General features: G+C 47.1%; 1 protein-coding gene across 1 annotated transcript in view; it reads left to right on the forward strand.

The window, feature by feature from the left end:
* acss1 (acyl-CoA synthetase short chain family member 1) overlaps positions 1-16,239 on the forward strand; it is a 104,682-nt gene that overhangs the window by 58,975 nt on the left and 29,468 nt on the right. The window contains exons 9-10 of the mRNA XM_038804870.1: positions 5,094-5,206; positions 8,302-8,428. Coding sequence (XP_038660798.1) covers positions 5,094-5,206; positions 8,302-8,428 — 240 coding nt within the window. The remainder of the gene's footprint in view (positions 1-5,093; positions 5,207-8,301; positions 8,429-16,239) is intronic.

Below are 16,239 nucleotides of genomic sequence, written 5' to 3' on the forward strand. Positions count from 1 at the left end.
GACACAATATGTTGACAGGCCAACAAGAGGTGAGGCCACTTTGGATTTGGTTTTGGGTAATGAACCAGGCCAGGTGTTAGATCTGGAGGTAGGTGAACACTTTGGAGACAGTGACCACAATTCGGTGACCTTTACATTAGTGATGGAAAGGGATAAGTATACCCCGCAGGGCAAGAGTTATAGCTGGGGGAAGGGCAATTATGATGCCATTAGACATGACTTAGGATGTGTAGGCTGCAAGGGTTGGGCACACTGGATATGTGGAGCTTGTTCAAGGAACAGCTATTGCGTGTTCTTGATCAGTACGTACCAGTCAGACAGGGAGGAAAGGGTAGAGCGAGGGAACCGTGGTTTACCAAAGAAGTGGAATCTCTTGTTAAGAGGAAAAAGGAGGCCTATGTGAAGATGAGGCGTGAAGTTTCAGTTGGGGCGCTTGATAGTTACAGGGAAGCGAGGAAGGATCTAAAGAGAGAGCTAGACGAGCAAGGAGGGGACATGAGAAGTCTTTGGCATGTAGGTCAAGGAAAACCCAAAAGCTTTCTATAGGTATGTCAGGAATAAAAGAATGACTAGGGTAAGAGTAGGGCCAGTCAAGGACAGTGGTGGGAAGTTGTGTGTGGAGGCTGAGGAGATAAGCGAGATACTAAATGAATACTTTTCGTCAGTATTCACTCAGGAAAAAGATAATATTGTGGAGGAGAATGCTGACACCCAGGCTATTAGAATAGATGGCATTGAGGTGCGTAGGGAAGAAGTGTTGGCAATTCTGGACAAGGTGAAAATAGATAAGTCCCCGGGGCCTGATGGGATTTATCCTAGGATTCTCTGGGAAGCCAGGGAAGAGATTGCTGAGCCTTTGGCTTTGATTTTTAGGTCATCATTGGCTACAGGAATAGTGCCAGAGGACTGGAGGATAGCAAATGTGGTCCCTTTGTTCAAGAAGGGGAGTAGAGATAACTCCGGTAACTATAGGCCGGTGAGCCTAACGTCTGTGGTGGGTAAAGTCTTGGAGAGGATTATAAAAGATACGATTTATAATCATCTAGATAGGAATAATATGATTAGGGATAGTCAGCATGGTTTTGTGAAGGGTAGGTCATGCCTCACAAACCTTATCGAGTTCTTTGAGAAGGTGACTGAACAGGTGGACGAGGGTAGAGCAGTTGATGTGGTGTATATGGATTTCAGTAAAGCGTTTGATAAGGTTCCCCACGGTTGGCTATTGCAGAAAATACGGAGGCTGGGGATTGAGGGTGATTTAGAGATGTGGATCAGAAATTGGCTAGTTGAAAGAAGACCGAGAGTGGTGGTTGATGGGAAATGTTCAGAATGGAGTTCAGTTACGAGTGGCGTACCACAAGGATCTGTTCTGGGGCCGTTGCTGTTTGTCATTTTTATAAATGACCTAGAGGAGGGCGCAGAAGGATGGGTGAGTAAATTTGCAGATGACACTAAAGTCGGTGGAGTTGTAGACAGTGCGGAAGGATGTTGCAGGTTACAGAGGGACATAGATAAGCTGCAGAGCTGGGCTGAGAGGTGGCAAATGGAGTTTAATGTGGAGAAGTGTGAGGTGATTCACTTTGGAAAGAATAACAGGAATGAGGAATATTTGGCTAATGGTAAAATTCTTGGTAGTGTGGATGAGCAGAGGGATCTCGGTGTCCATGTACATAGATCCCTGAAAGTTGCCACCCAGGTTGATAGGGTTGTGAAGAAGGCCTATGGTGTGATGGCCTTTATTGGTAGAGGGATTGAGTTCCGGAGCCATGAGGTCATGTTGCAGTTGTACAAAACTCTAGTACGGCCGCATTTGGAGTATTGCGTACAGTTCTGGTCGCCTCATTATAGGAAGGACGTGGAAGCTTTGGAACGGGTGCAGAGGAGATTTACCAGGATGTTGCCTGGTATGGAGTGAAAATCTTATGAGGAAAGGCTGATGGACGCGAGGTTGTTTTCGTTAGAGAGAAGAAGGTTAAGAGGTGACCTAATAGAGGCATACAAAATGATCAGAGGGTTAGATAGGGTGGACAGCGAGAGCCTTCTCCCGCGGATGGAGGTGGCTAGCACGAGGGGACATAGCCTTAAATTGAGGGGTAATAGATATAGGACAGAGGTCGGAGGTGGGTTTTTTACGCAAAGAGTGGTGATGCCGTGGAATGCCCTACCTGCAAAAGTAGTGAACTTGCCAACATTGAGGGCATTTAAAAGTTTATTGGATAAGCATATGGATGATATTATATAGTGTAGGTTAGATGGCCTTTAGTTTTTTCCATGTTGGTGCAACATCGAGGGCCGAAGGGCCTGTACTACGCTGTATCGTTCTATGTTCTATAACATAAAAATAGTTCAAAAGTCTGCTTTATGTGTATCGCTGAGGACCATAGGCTGCTTTCGCCTTTTGAGAGAGCTGACTGGTGGTGATTTAACCTGAGGGTCACCACACCTCAGGTGAGGGGCGAGGTTGAGAAGGCGGAGTTATCCTATTGGTATATTGATATTAAAATATAGGTACATAAATATTAAAAGTGCCATCAGAGGAATAGTGGGCTGAATAATAGATCAAAATGGGGATCTATTGATGGAGGCAGAGGCATGGGTTGTAGTATTAAATGAGTACTTTGCATCAGTGTTTACTGAGGGAGAGAACATTTGCCAAAGCTATGGTAAAAGAGGTGGATGCTGGGATATTGGATGAGATAAAAGCAGATAAAGAGGAGGAATTAAGACGACTGGCAGTATTTATAGCATATAAGTCACCAGATCCAGATTGGATGCATCCTAGGTTGCTGATGATCGGGTATAAAATGTTGAAGTGCTACTAGAGTCCAGAATCAAGGCCGACTGATATATTCCTTTACGGAGTACAGCACGTTGAAAACTAATGCAGTATAATTCACTTTTCCGATGGAGTTGAGTTCACACGATGAGGAGGCATGCAGAGACAAATTTGACTTGTAGGTAATGGTACAGAACTTCCAGCTGAAACAGTGTACATGATGCCAGGTGTTCAACCTGTGAAGAGCTCCTTTTCTGTGATGCTACTAGTTAGATGATAAAATGACAGACTGACTTTGTAGTACAGCAAGGCAATATTACTCACATGACTCCCACATCTCCACATTGTCTTTGATAAGAGATGTGTATTCTTCATGCTGGTGTCTGAGATTGTTAAATATCTCAACCATTAGGAATTGAAAGGAAGCTTACAAGGTCCTTTGTCTCAGCAGACAAGTAGACTCTGGTTGGCCAGCCTAGGTTATGAAATTCAGATGGTCTTTGCATAGCTCCTGTTGAATTTGGTCTGTGCAGCCTCCGGCAGAGTGGAGGTTGTGGGGTGGAGTCATTAGTGCCTCTTCAGGGATAATGAGGTGCAGGTTTCTGCAAAATTGCCAGTATCATTTTGATCACAGGACAGTCAGGCATAGATTCCGTTTTTGAGATAGCAGTGAGTATATAGCTCATAAAAAATATACAAGGTGAGGTCAATATCCTTGATGCTAATACTAGGCCCCCATGACCGTTTATAGTCCCTATGTCAACTTAGTGCCAAGTCACACCCACTAACCTTTGCCCTTGCACATTCCATGTCACCTTCCACCGTATTCTTCATGGGCAAATCTCAGGAGCCATGCTGAGATGAAATAAATTAAGTTCTAAACACATATTACAGAGTTCAGAATATGAAAAGCTTCTATTCATAAAAGCCCATTCAATGCATTTAAATCCTCCAAATACTTAATCCTTTCTCAAAACAATGCGATTTGTATTAATAAATTTACTTCAAAGATACCCCATCCTTTAATAACCTATTTGAACTGTCAATAAAGCTGTGAAATCAAGCTCACCTCCCCCACTGTGATGGTGATAGGTTGAAGAATGCTGCCAAGCATTAATAATTCTTTAATGATAGCGATTAGGGTTAAGGCACTAAACAGCTATTGAAATAACTTGAACAGATTTTTTTAACACTCACAAATGCAGGTAGACAGTGATTTTAATTCTTAAAGAGCTAGGGATTTGAACAACTTGAAAGCTTGACACTTCTACAGACTGCATTCACCCTTCAGGGGCATTTATGACTTCTTTAAAGATCCATAATTCCCACATTCAGAACTCAGCAATGAGTTCAAAAAGCCCTGCTAAGTAGGGATTTCCACGCATGGGTCATGTTCCCACACCCACCCCCGACAAAAATAGGATCTGTCGGGGGGAGAAATTTCGGACCCTGGTTCCGCCTGCCATTTTAAATGGTCCTCTGAATCCCCATGACACCTTTAAAAATCAAGGCCAATGTTTTATTAGTGACCAGAAACGGAACTGGACTATGTAATATAAATACTGTGGCTATAAGAGCAGGTCAGAGGCTAGGAATCCTGTGGCGAGTAACTCTCCTCCTGACTCCCCAAAGCCTGTCCACCATCTACAAGGCACTAGTCAGGAGTATGATGAGATACTCTCCACTTGTCTGGATGAGTGCAGCTCCAACAGCATTCAAGAAGCTTGACACCATACAGGACAAAGCAGCCCACTTGTTTGGCACCCCTTCCACAAGCATTCGTTCCCTCCACCACTGACAAACAGTGGCATCAGTATGTACCATCTACAAGATACACTACAGGAACTCATCAAGGCTTGTTAGGCAGCACCTTCCAAACTGAGGACAGCTACCATTTCAAAGAACAAGGTCAGTAGACACATGGGAATGCCACCACCTAGAAGTTTCTCTACAAACCACTCACCATCCTAACTTGGAAATATATTACACTGTCGCTGGGTTAAAATCTTGGAACTCCCTCCCTAGCACTATGGCTGTACCTACACCATATGAACTGCAACAGTTCAAGAAGGCAACTTACCACCACCGTCTCATGGGCATTTAGGGATTGGCAATAAATGCAGGCCTAGCCAGTGACGACCACATCCCGTAAAACAATTTTAAAAAACAGTTGGTTACAGGGATCACCAACAAACTAAATTTCATCGTAAAATTTGGTCCGAAAAGCTGATAGCTCTTGTCAAGGAGATTGAATATTGTTCTCGCTTTCAATCATGTTTCAGTGATCTGGTATATATTTCTTTTCATTTATGAACAGAAACGGGTGGAATCTGCATCACTCCACGCCCTTCAGAAGAGGGAGCAGAGATTTTGCCTTCTATGGCTATGAGACCATTCTTTGGAATCCACCTTGCTCTAATGGATGAGAAAGTAAGTTCATGTCTAATAACATGAGTGATTCCAGAGTAATACAGGAAATCTAATGGATGGCATGGTGGCACATTGGTTAGCACTGCTGCCTCATAGCTCCAGGGACCCGGGTTCAATTCCAGCCTTGGGTTACTGTCTCTGTGTGCAGTTTTTGCTTTCTCCCTATGTCTGTGTGGGTTCCCTCCTGGTGCATGGTTTTCCTTCCACAGTCCAAAAATGTGCAGGTTAGGTGGATTGGCCATGCTAAATTGCCCCTTTGTGTCCCAATATGTGCAGATTAGGTGGGGTTATGGGGTTGGGTGAAGGAGTGGTCTTTCAGAAGGTTGGTGCAGACTTGATGGGCTGAATGGCCTCTTTATGCACTATAGAAATTCTATGGTTCCTTAACACATATAATCAGCAAACCTTTTCCTGTAGAAATGTCAGCAATTCTTGGCTGGATCATCAAAGGGCAAGAAGGTTGATTGGCTAAAATTCCATTCTTTGTTGTAAAAAAGCACCCAATTCAAGAATTAACCCAAGAATAGAATTCATGGAATTTACAGTGCAGATGGAGGCCATTCGGCACATCGAGTCTGCACCAGTCCTTGGAAAGAGCACCCCACCTAAGCTCACACCTCCACCCTATCCCCACACTTCCACCCTATCCCCCCCATAACCCCACCTAACCTTTTTTTTTGGACACTAAGGGCAATTTAGCACAGCCAATCCACCTAAACTGCACATCTTTGTACTGTGGGAGGAAACCGAAGCACCCGGAGGAAACCCACACAGACACGGGGAGAATGTGCAGACTCCGCACAGACAGTGACCCAGCGGGGAATCAAACCTGGGACCCTGGCGCTGTGAAGTCACAGTGCTAACCACTGTATTGATGGTGGTAGTGGAGAAACCTCCTTCTCTGACTGAGGACATGGAGAGAGTGGGCTACTAACACTGAAAGGCATGCAGAAAAATATACAGCCTATGAGCGTGCATGTTAGAAGATGACCAGCATCAGGCTGGTGAATACAGCTTAATTGTACAATCAGAAGTGGGTAAAAATAAATCACAAATATTGCAATTGCAAATCACAATGGGTGGGATTCACTGTCCTGTCAGACTCAGACTCGTTTATGGCGGTGCTCCTCCACCCCCCCCCCCCCCCCCCCCCCCCCCAAGCAGGATCCTCCGTCCCGGCAGCCGGCCAATGCGGTTTCCCATTGTGGCCATCCCCACGCTGTCGGGAAAATTCCTGGGCATGAGTGCACTGCCAGCGAAGCAGTGGATTCTGCCGATGAAGAATCCCGCCGAGTTTCTTTATTAGAAGGTGCAGTTCTTTCTCATTCTGATTATTGTGGGACTGAGTTGCACACATCCCACTCATGACAGGAATAAATTTGGTATTCAACAACTTACAATCAAGTAATAAATGTCATAACATGGGGCAGCACGGTGGTGCAGTGGTTTGCACTATCTGGTTAATCTCAGCCATGGCGTAGCAATTTCCCCACTGAGTCAGAAGGCTGTGGGACCACTTTAGTGATCTGAGCACAAAATCTAGTACAATACCGAGGGAGTCCTTCCCTATTGAATGAGCCAGCTTTCAGATCAATTGTTAAAACAAGTGCCTACTGGCCTCTCAAGTGGCTGTACGAGATCCCTTGGCACTATCTTGAAGAACAAGTGGATGTTTTCCCTGCTGTACACAAATTAGCTCGATGTTTCCCACATTGCAACAATGTTAGGAGTTCGAAAGTATTCCATAGGCTATAAAGTGCTTCAGGATGCCCTGAGATTTGTGAAAGATGCTGTATGAATGCAAGCCTTTCTTTCCTTTCAAGGAACAAGAGAAACATTGTACAACTCTGCCTGTACACAGACCCTTTCCTGAAAGAAGCTACAGAATTACATTGAATATTACAGCACAGAAACAGTCAATTTGGCCTAACTGATCTATTCTAATATTTATGCTGCATTTGAGCCTCCTCACACAGGAATTCCTCTAACTCCATCTGTAGATCATTTGATTGCTTTCTCCCTCAAGTGTTTACATCTAGATTTTCCTTAAGAACATATACGCTATAACCTTTTGGTAGTGAGTTCCACATTTTCACCACTCTAAGAATAAAATAATTTCTTGATTGGATTCCTTATTGATGGCACCTAGTTATTTTGAAGCCCCCTCGTTTTGATGAAAACACTGAGAAATGGAAATACCTCCTCCATGTCAACCCTGAAGAAAATGCAGTGAGATTTACAAGGATGAAACCAGAACACAAAGAGTTTTTAACTATCAGAAAAGGCTGAACAAGGGGCTGCACGGTAGCACAGTGGTTAGCATTGCTGCCTTACAGTGCCGAGGTCCCAGGTTTGATCCCGGCTCTGGGTCACTGTCGGTGTGGAGTTTGCACATTCTCCCCGTGTTTGTGTGGGTTTCGCCCCTACAACCCAAAGATGTGCAGGCTAGGTGGATTGGCCACGCTAAATTGCCCCTTAATTGGAAAAAATGATTGGGTATTCTAAATTTATTTGAAAAAAATGAAAAGGCAGACCAAGCTGTGGCACGTTTAACTAGAAAACTATAATAGACTATGGAGTTACCTAATCAAGATCTTTTGAATTATGGAGCCTTGAGAGAGTGGATGTAGGACACCTTTCATTTGTGGGGAAAATCCAAAACAAGGGTATAATGTAAGATAGTGACTAATACATCTAACAAGGAATTCATAGAAACCTCTTTACCCAGAGCATGTTCAGAAGGTGGAATTCACTGTTATAAAGAGTGGTTGAGCTGAATAGCACCAGTGCATTTAAATGGAAGTTGGAGGTACGTACTTGGGGGAGAAAGCAATCTAAGGACGTGCCGATAGAGTTAGATGAATGACAGTGGGAGCACAGACACCAGCATAGACCAGATGGGCTGAATGGTCTGTTTCTATGCTGTATAGTATGCGTGTATTTTGTCATCATTTTAAAGACTTCTATCAGGTCACCTCTCCAACTCCTGTTTTTTATAAAGAGCTTCAACCTGCTCCATCTTTTCTGATTGCTGTGCCCTCTCAGTTCTGGTATCATCTTTGATTGATAATGAATACTCATGTACCTATATACAGGGAAATCGTCTGGAGGGAAATGATGTTACTGGTGCTCTCTGTATCACAAAACCGTGGCCCAGCATTGCGAGAACTATCTATGGGAGTCATCCAAGATTCCTGGATACATATTTCAAAACATATGCAGGTAAGACATCAATATTTTCAGAAAGAAAATTACCCTTTTATGCTTTCACAGACATTAACGTCTCAGTTACTAGCCACCAAATTAACTGATAAGCACTATAAATTGCCAAACACCCATTTCCACATTATTGAGTTTGAAAGGAACACAGTTCCTCTTTTGTTGGTTGTTTCAACAATATCTCTGAGTGGAAAAGTTTTTACATGGGGAGGATACGGGGAGATTTACGAGACTGGCACCAGAGATGAGGGAATGCAGTCATTTAAAATTTTTTTTAGAGTAGCCAATTATTTTTCTTTTCCAATTAAGGGACAATTTAGCATGGCCAATCCACCTAACCTGCACATCTTTGGGTTGTGGGGGTGAAACCCAAGCAGACATGGGGAGAATATGCAAACTCCACACGGACAGTGACCCGGGGCCGGAATTCGAACCCGGGTCCTCAGCGCTGCAGTCCCAGTGCTAACCACTGCGCCACATGCCGCCGGGAATGCAGTCATGTAGAGATTAGAGAATCTGGGATTGTTCTCCTTCGAGCAGAGAAGAATAAGGGGAGATTTTGTAAAGGCATTCACGACTGTTGGGGTTTCTGAAAGAGTACATGAGGAGAAACTGGCCACAGAGTCAATAACCAGATATTTAAGGTATTTGCCAAAAGAACTAGAGGGATGATGAGGGGCTGGATTCTCCGTTTCTGCGACAAAGTGTTGACGCCAACAGAGAATCTACGGCAGGAAAATCGGCGCCGTACCTGCACCGATTCTGTTACCAGTGCGGGACTAGCACTGGCGCCGCGTGGAACACCTTCGAATCCCATGAAAAACGGTGTTGGATTCGCTGGTTTGTGATGGACACTCACAGGGCTGACAAGCTGCGGCTGTGGATAAACATACACTCCCCATACACACGCGTATCGAAGCCGAAAAGATGGGACAGGTTGTGCTGGAGCGCCCATACAGCTGATGGATTGTCGGGGGGGGGGGGGGGGGTGTGTCACATATATGCCTCAGGGCACTAGGTTTAAAGCGGGCTGTCAGTGGCGTGTGCAGCCACAAGGCTGCCTTGTCGGCTGCGGTAATGGTGTTGCGTACCCGTCCACCCCGACCCCACAACCCACCTCCTGGCTACCCACCGGCAGAAGCACCTGGCCAGCGACACAATTGTCGGCGAAGTATGGCGGTTCTGGACATTGTCCATATGCCTTCTCTCTTTCTCTCAGCAGCCACCATGCCAGGTTCACAATGTTTGAGAACACATGTGGACTGTGCCGTCGGAAATTTGGCCTATCGGACACCCCAATTTCGGTGTCAGCTAATGGATAATCACGTCCAAGATCTTTTTCATAGTTTAAAATAACTTGCATTTATCGGGCACCATTAAGTTGGTAAAAGCATCCCAAGGTGCTTTCAAGTGTCATCGAACAAAACAGAGACAAGTCAGCAAAAGCTTGGTCAAAGAGGGAGAGGCTAAGAAGTGAGAAAAAAGGAGGAGAGACAAAGAAATGGAAAGGTTTCGGAAGGGAATTCCTGAGCTTAGCTAGTTAACTGAAGGAATGGTCATTAATGCAAGATTGAAGGAAGTTTGCAAGTGGCAAAAACTGGAGAAATGCAGAATTATCAGAGCATTGAAGGGTTGGATGAGATTACAGAGAGGGGACAGGATGTGGTCATCTAGATTACATCTACAATATAAGAAAACTCTCACTCTTGTAGCTGAGATCAGAAACTCAGAAGCTGCAACCCTACACTGGTGCTAGATATGTTCCTGTCATCAAATTGTATACAATGATCAACTGAAGGATTTATGCCACATTATTAATCCAAAATCTCTGTAGGCAAAGAACAATACAGCACAGGAACAGGCCCTTCGGCCCTCCAAGCCTGTACCAGGCTTGATACCAGCCTTTGTCTAAACCCTCAGCACTCTCTTGTGCCGAATCCCTCTATACCCATCCTATCCATGTGTTTGCCAAGGTGCCTTTTGAACATCGTTAATGTATCTGCTTCTACAACATTCCCTGGCAACGCGTTCCAGGCGCTCACCACCCTCTGCGTGAAAAAAACTGCCTTGCATGTCACCTGTAAACTTAGCCCCATGGACCTTAAACCTATGCGCCCTGATGACTGACCCCTCCACCTTGGGAAACAGTGCCAGCCCATTGACTCTATCCATGCCCCTCATAACCTTGTAGACCTCTTTCAGGTCACCCCTCCATGAAAACAGACCAAGTCTATTCAGCCTCTCCACATAGCTAACCCCCTCCAGACCAGACAACATCCCGGTAAACCTCCGCTGCACCCTCTCCAAAGCCTCCACATCCTTCTGGTAGTGTGGCAACCAGAATTGTGCGCAATATTCCAAGTGCTGCATTACCGAGGTTCCATACAACTGGAGCATGACTTGCCAGTTTTTATACTTGATGCCCCGTCCAATGAAGGCAAGCATTCCGTATGCTTTCTTGACTACCTTGTTCACTTGTGTTGCCACCTTCAAAGATCTGTAAATGGTTGTAAATGAGCACTAAATCAGATTAGTTTTCAATATGGTGAAATAAGTGTAAAATTCTTAGACCAGGCAAGTCAATAAACTAAGAGTGGAATCCTCCCATTTTGAGGATGGTGGCAGATGACTCTGGCAGTGCCTATGTCGTTGGCCAGAATAGTGGGATCCCAGGGCAGCACGGTGGCGCAGTGGGTTAGCCCTGTTGCCTCACGACGCCGAGGTCCCGGCTCTGGGTCACTGTCCGTGTGGAGTTTGCACATTCTCCCCGTGTCTGAGTGGGTTTCACCCCCACAACCCAAAGATGTGCACTCTAGGTAGATTGGCCACGCTAAATTGCCCCTTAATTGGAAAAAATGAATTGGGTACTCAAAATTAAAAAAATAAAGTAAAGAATAGTGGGATCCCGCGCCGGATTCAGAGCTTGGATCCTTATTAATTATGAGGGAACAGCGTTCCCCTCCAATTCTCCTGGCGGGCCGGCAGTTGATTCATTCACCCACCTTCAGCTGGCAGGTTCAACGATCCCGGTGCCATCTTAGCACACTCATATCACCCTCCCCAGCCTACTTGTCTTCAGCAGACTGTACAGAATGTCTGGAACTCAGAGGGAAAAGGCCAGCAGACTCGAGAAGAAGGCAGCACCAGCTTTCAGCGGCAGAGCCCTCAAGGCCCTTTTTCGAGGAGTCCAGGCCCACCGGCATGTTCTATACCCCTGGGATGGCTCAAAGAAGCACATCAACCTCACCTCTCCGCTTGGATGCTGTTGCCCAGGAGGTCAGCCCAGCTGTCATCTGGTCACAAAAGGTGCCGTCCAGTGCAGGAGCGGATGAATGATCTTATACGCTTTGTCAGGGTAAGTCAAACTCTCATTGTGGCATCATGTACTCAAACGGCTACTCCCTTCACACATTAATTAGTAGGGGACACGTATCAATGCTCACTCCCTCAACAAGGCTGTCACAACACCGCCATCCCATCTACCTTGTTGCTCGAACTCCAATCCCTCTCCCTTCTGGGTAAGTCGTACCACACACATAGGACATGTATTTCACTCAACCTCTGCTTCTTCCTGATGGCACGGTAGCACAGTGGGTAGCACTGTTGCTTCATAACTCCAGGGTCCCAGGTTCGATTCCCGTCTTGGGTCACTGTCTGTGCGGAGTCTGCATGTTCTACCGGTGTCTGCGTGGGTTTCCTCCGGGTGCTCCGGTTTACTCCCACAAGTCCCGAAAGACGTGCTGTTAGGTAATTTGGACATTCTGAATTCTCCCTCTGTGTACCTGATCAGGCACCAGAATGTGGTGACTTGGGGCTTTTCACAGTAACTTCATTGCAGTGTTAATGTAAGCCTGCTTGTGACAATAAAGATTATTATTATCCCCTCTGATCATATCGCTTTCTTCTGTCCCTATAGATCTAAATTGTGCCCACTAAGCGAGAACGCTTCTAGACCGGGGCATAGACAGCAGTGATGATTGGCCTCACTGATGTGGAGATGCCGGTGTTGGACTGGGGTGAGCACAGTAAGAAGTCTTACAACACCTGGTTAAAGTCCAACAGGTTTGTTACAAACACTAGCTTTCGGAGCACTGCTCCTTCACCTGAGGAAGTTGTAAGACTGGTGTTGTAAGACTTCTTACTGTGCTCACAGTGTTTGAGGAGGCTGCAGCAGAGCTTGCCGGTGAGGATAGGTGAGGACAGATGGCAACGCAGAGCTTGGCCTCCCACAACATACAGGTATCAGCTCCATCACTTCAATTCAAATCTTTCAATTCAAAGTGAGTGCAATGAATTAGCTTCGGCTCATCCATTAAAACTGTCTTTTGCAGGTCCAAGCAGAGGATAGCCAGCTCAGCAGCTCTCTGTGCCCCAAAGCACATCTGAGGGTGAGGGGGCTCAGGAAAAACCATCAAAGCACTCGCCTACACCCTGCACCAGTGCAGAGACACGTACCTCGGCGGGGTGTAGTTCAAGGTTAGACTCGGGGACACTTTCTGGAGAATGCCTCAGAGATATGTCCTCTCAACAGTCAGAGGCAAGGACATCCCAGGTCTCCAGCACTTGGAGAGGTGCTGGAATCCAGCCACCCACTTGGTTCCAGTCAGATAATGAGCCTCTGGAAGCAGTCACCTGCTCACTGATGGAGATGCAATAGCAGGCAGTGGATCATCAGGCAGAGCTTCGATAAGTCACTGCCTGAGTAGAGCACACGATGGAGGAATCCCTCGGCGTTCTCTGATGTCATGGCTTTGATATGCGAGCATCTCAAGGACACCATGGGAAGGTTGGCAACCACCATGGAGACCTTGGTCCAGCTGGATTTGAACTCGACCGTGCACTCCATGGCCACACGCTCTGATGGGTACCATCAGGATGTAGGGCATTTGGGCATCTTGACCTCCCTCCAGGTAACCGATCTTTTCCAGGAGTCATGCCAGGGCTCTCTGGCACCCATAGGGAGGACGAGAGTCAGTCTGACACCCTGCAGGCCTCCACTCAAGACACTTCAAAAGTGCACAGCTGCTCACACTCCCCTGCCTGTCCCTGCACCGACTCCAGCAACGCAAGCCACCAAGGGTACTTCTGCCCCTGAGCAGGAGACCCGCAGGAGGCCGGCAGTTCCAGGGTCTGAGCCACCAGAGGAAGTCTGCCAAAGTCATCACAGGGATCGAGACGTAGCTGTCAACAAAGTGCCTCCACCCTTGCTGCAAATGTCGGGTCTACACCCAGATGTAATGATAGAGTTAGGAATATTAAAATGTTTTCATGTCACCTCAGGGGCATGGGTACTCTATCACTGAATAAATTGCACTTTGTGAAAACTATTCCACGGATATGTGAATGTAATGGTCAGATTAAAACATTTTGGTTGCAATCTATTTATTCAGATGTTCCACTTTTCTCACACTCAGACTGTCCCTTTTAAGATTAACTTTCATGTGATGACACCCTCAGTGCCACTTGGTACCACACCCTTGTGTGTTGTCAGGGAAATGTGTGTAATTCTTTATTCGGAGTGTATGATGGGTAAGTTCTCAATAATTAATCCTCAAGAAATAGTAATGGCTAATGAAGGTTCATCAGATGGGCGACTCTCTTTGTATCTGCATTTCCGAACAGATTGAGTCTCAAACCATGGCATGCACTTTAGGATGAGGTCCGCAGCTACTCTCAGGAAGACCCAAAGGCAAATAAATTGAGTACTGCCATCACCTTCAGGGCCATTGGAAAGGGGAAGTCTCTAAACCTATGTGGTGCCAGGTCTTCTCAGAGCATGTGGCATATGTGGCAGACCAAGGGCGGGATTCTCCGACCCCCCGCTGGGTCGGAGAATCGCCAGGGGGCGGCGTGAATCCCGCCCCAGCCTGCTGCCGAATTCTCTGGCGCCGGGGTTTTGGCGGGGGCAGGAATCGCGCCGCACCGGTTGGGGGCCGTTGGCAGCGCCCCCCCACCCGGCGATTCTCCAGCCCGTGATGGGCTGATTGGCTGCCCGTTTTCGGCGGGTCCCGCCGGCGTATGTTACGACAGGTACTTACCGGCGGGACCTGACTCCGCTGGCGGCCTCTGGGGTCCTTGGGGGGGGCGTGGGGGATCTGGCCCCAGGGGGATGCCCCACGGTGGCCTGGCCTGCAGTCAGAGCCCACCGATCCACGGGCGGGCCTGTGTTGTGAGGGCACTCTATTCCTCCGTGCCGGCCGGTGTAACGGTCTGCGATGGTCGGCGCAGAGGTGAACCCCACCTTTGCATGCGCTGGGATGATGCCAGCACATGCTGGCGCTCCCACGCATGCGCCAACTCGCGCCGGCTGGCAGAGGCCCTTCGGCGCTGGTTGGCGTGGCTCCAAGCTCCTTCAGCGCCGGCTGGTGTGGCGCAAATCACTCCAGCGCTGGCCTAGCCCCTGAAGGTGCGGAGTGGTTCACGCCACTCCATCGCGCCGGAGTTGTCCGCCCCGCCGGTTTCCAAAGAATCCCGCCCCTGATCTCTGGACAATCGCAGCCTTACCCTGCACTGCCTCTCACTCATTTGTAGAAAGGAGACTTGTGGATGATAAATCCTTGATGTTGTCGGTCATCTCCGCAGTCTGGGTGTCTGCTCCTTGGCTTCTTGTTAATGCTCCGCTCTCCCTGGCCTTGTCCCACATGCAGTGCCTCTTGCTGGAGCTGCATGGGCAGACGCCGTTTCCTCCTCCCACCTCAAATGAGAATACGTAGAAAAGCTCCCTGGGCCACTAGACCCATTTTTACATTTGGTTCCTCTCTGAAAAGAGATAATAAAGACCAGAATAGGTCCAGCATTCTCACACACACATAAGAGGCGAGCAGTATTCCATTCAACCGGTGTTGCGTCTGGAGTCCTGTGGGAAATGACAATTTGTCAATTGCCTCATTGAACCAATGTGGCTCTGTACTCCAGTCACTGACTTGACATAACTGGGCCTGTTCTGTGCTGTACTGTTTAGGGCCTGTTCTGTGCTGTACTGTTCTATGACGTGGGTTTGAGTAGGGTGATCATTGCTCGGCACTACACAGAGGGCCGAAGGGCCTGTTCTGTGCTGTACTGTTCTATGTTCTTCTAACTATGAACATTCCTTTGCTCATGATTAATAAATGGAATCCATTTGGCCACTGATTAATGGCATTAATTGTTAACCCGTGAGTTCTCGTCATTGATAGGATGGCAGAATTGATGCAGCCGTGCCACCTTAACTATAGCCTTCATGGTGGCGCAGTGGTTAACAATGTGTCTCACAACGCTGCGGACTCGGGTTTAATCCCGGCCCCGGGTCACTGTCCGTGTGGAATTTGTACATTCTCCCTGTGTCTGAGTGGGTCTTACCCTCACAACCCAAAGATATGCCGGGTAGGTGGATTGGTCCTTAATTGGAAAAGAAAATTTGGTACTCTTAATTTAGTACAAAAAAGGACTATAGCCTTCACTTCCTAGGGTTGCAATACCGTCTTCCGCTATGTAATTTGTGGAACCAAATTTGACGTGAGCCTATTATTGGATTGTGCCAATCCCGTTCAAAGTGCAAAATTAGACAACAGGCTTGCTCCAGTTTCCTGGGCAATGGGCTGAGTCCTGTGTAATTGACCTGAATCTTGTACACTGTAGGGGCACCAGCAAATGTCTACACGTTGCAAGGAGCCCCAGAGGCCAGCTTAGTAGTCCTCCCACACGTCATCATACTTCTCCCAGACAGAACCAATCTTCTTTTGGATTATGCTGTTTTACCTGTGCATTGAGATGGTGGTGCTGCACCTTTATTACAGGACTGAGTTCAACACTCCCTCACTGTCCACTTGCAGGTA

This window comes from Scyliorhinus canicula, chromosome 1 (assembly GCF_902713615.1).
Source record: "Scyliorhinus canicula chromosome 1, sScyCan1.1, whole genome shotgun sequence".
NCBI lineage: Eukaryota > Metazoa > Chordata > Chondrichthyes > Carcharhiniformes > Scyliorhinidae > Scyliorhinus > Scyliorhinus canicula.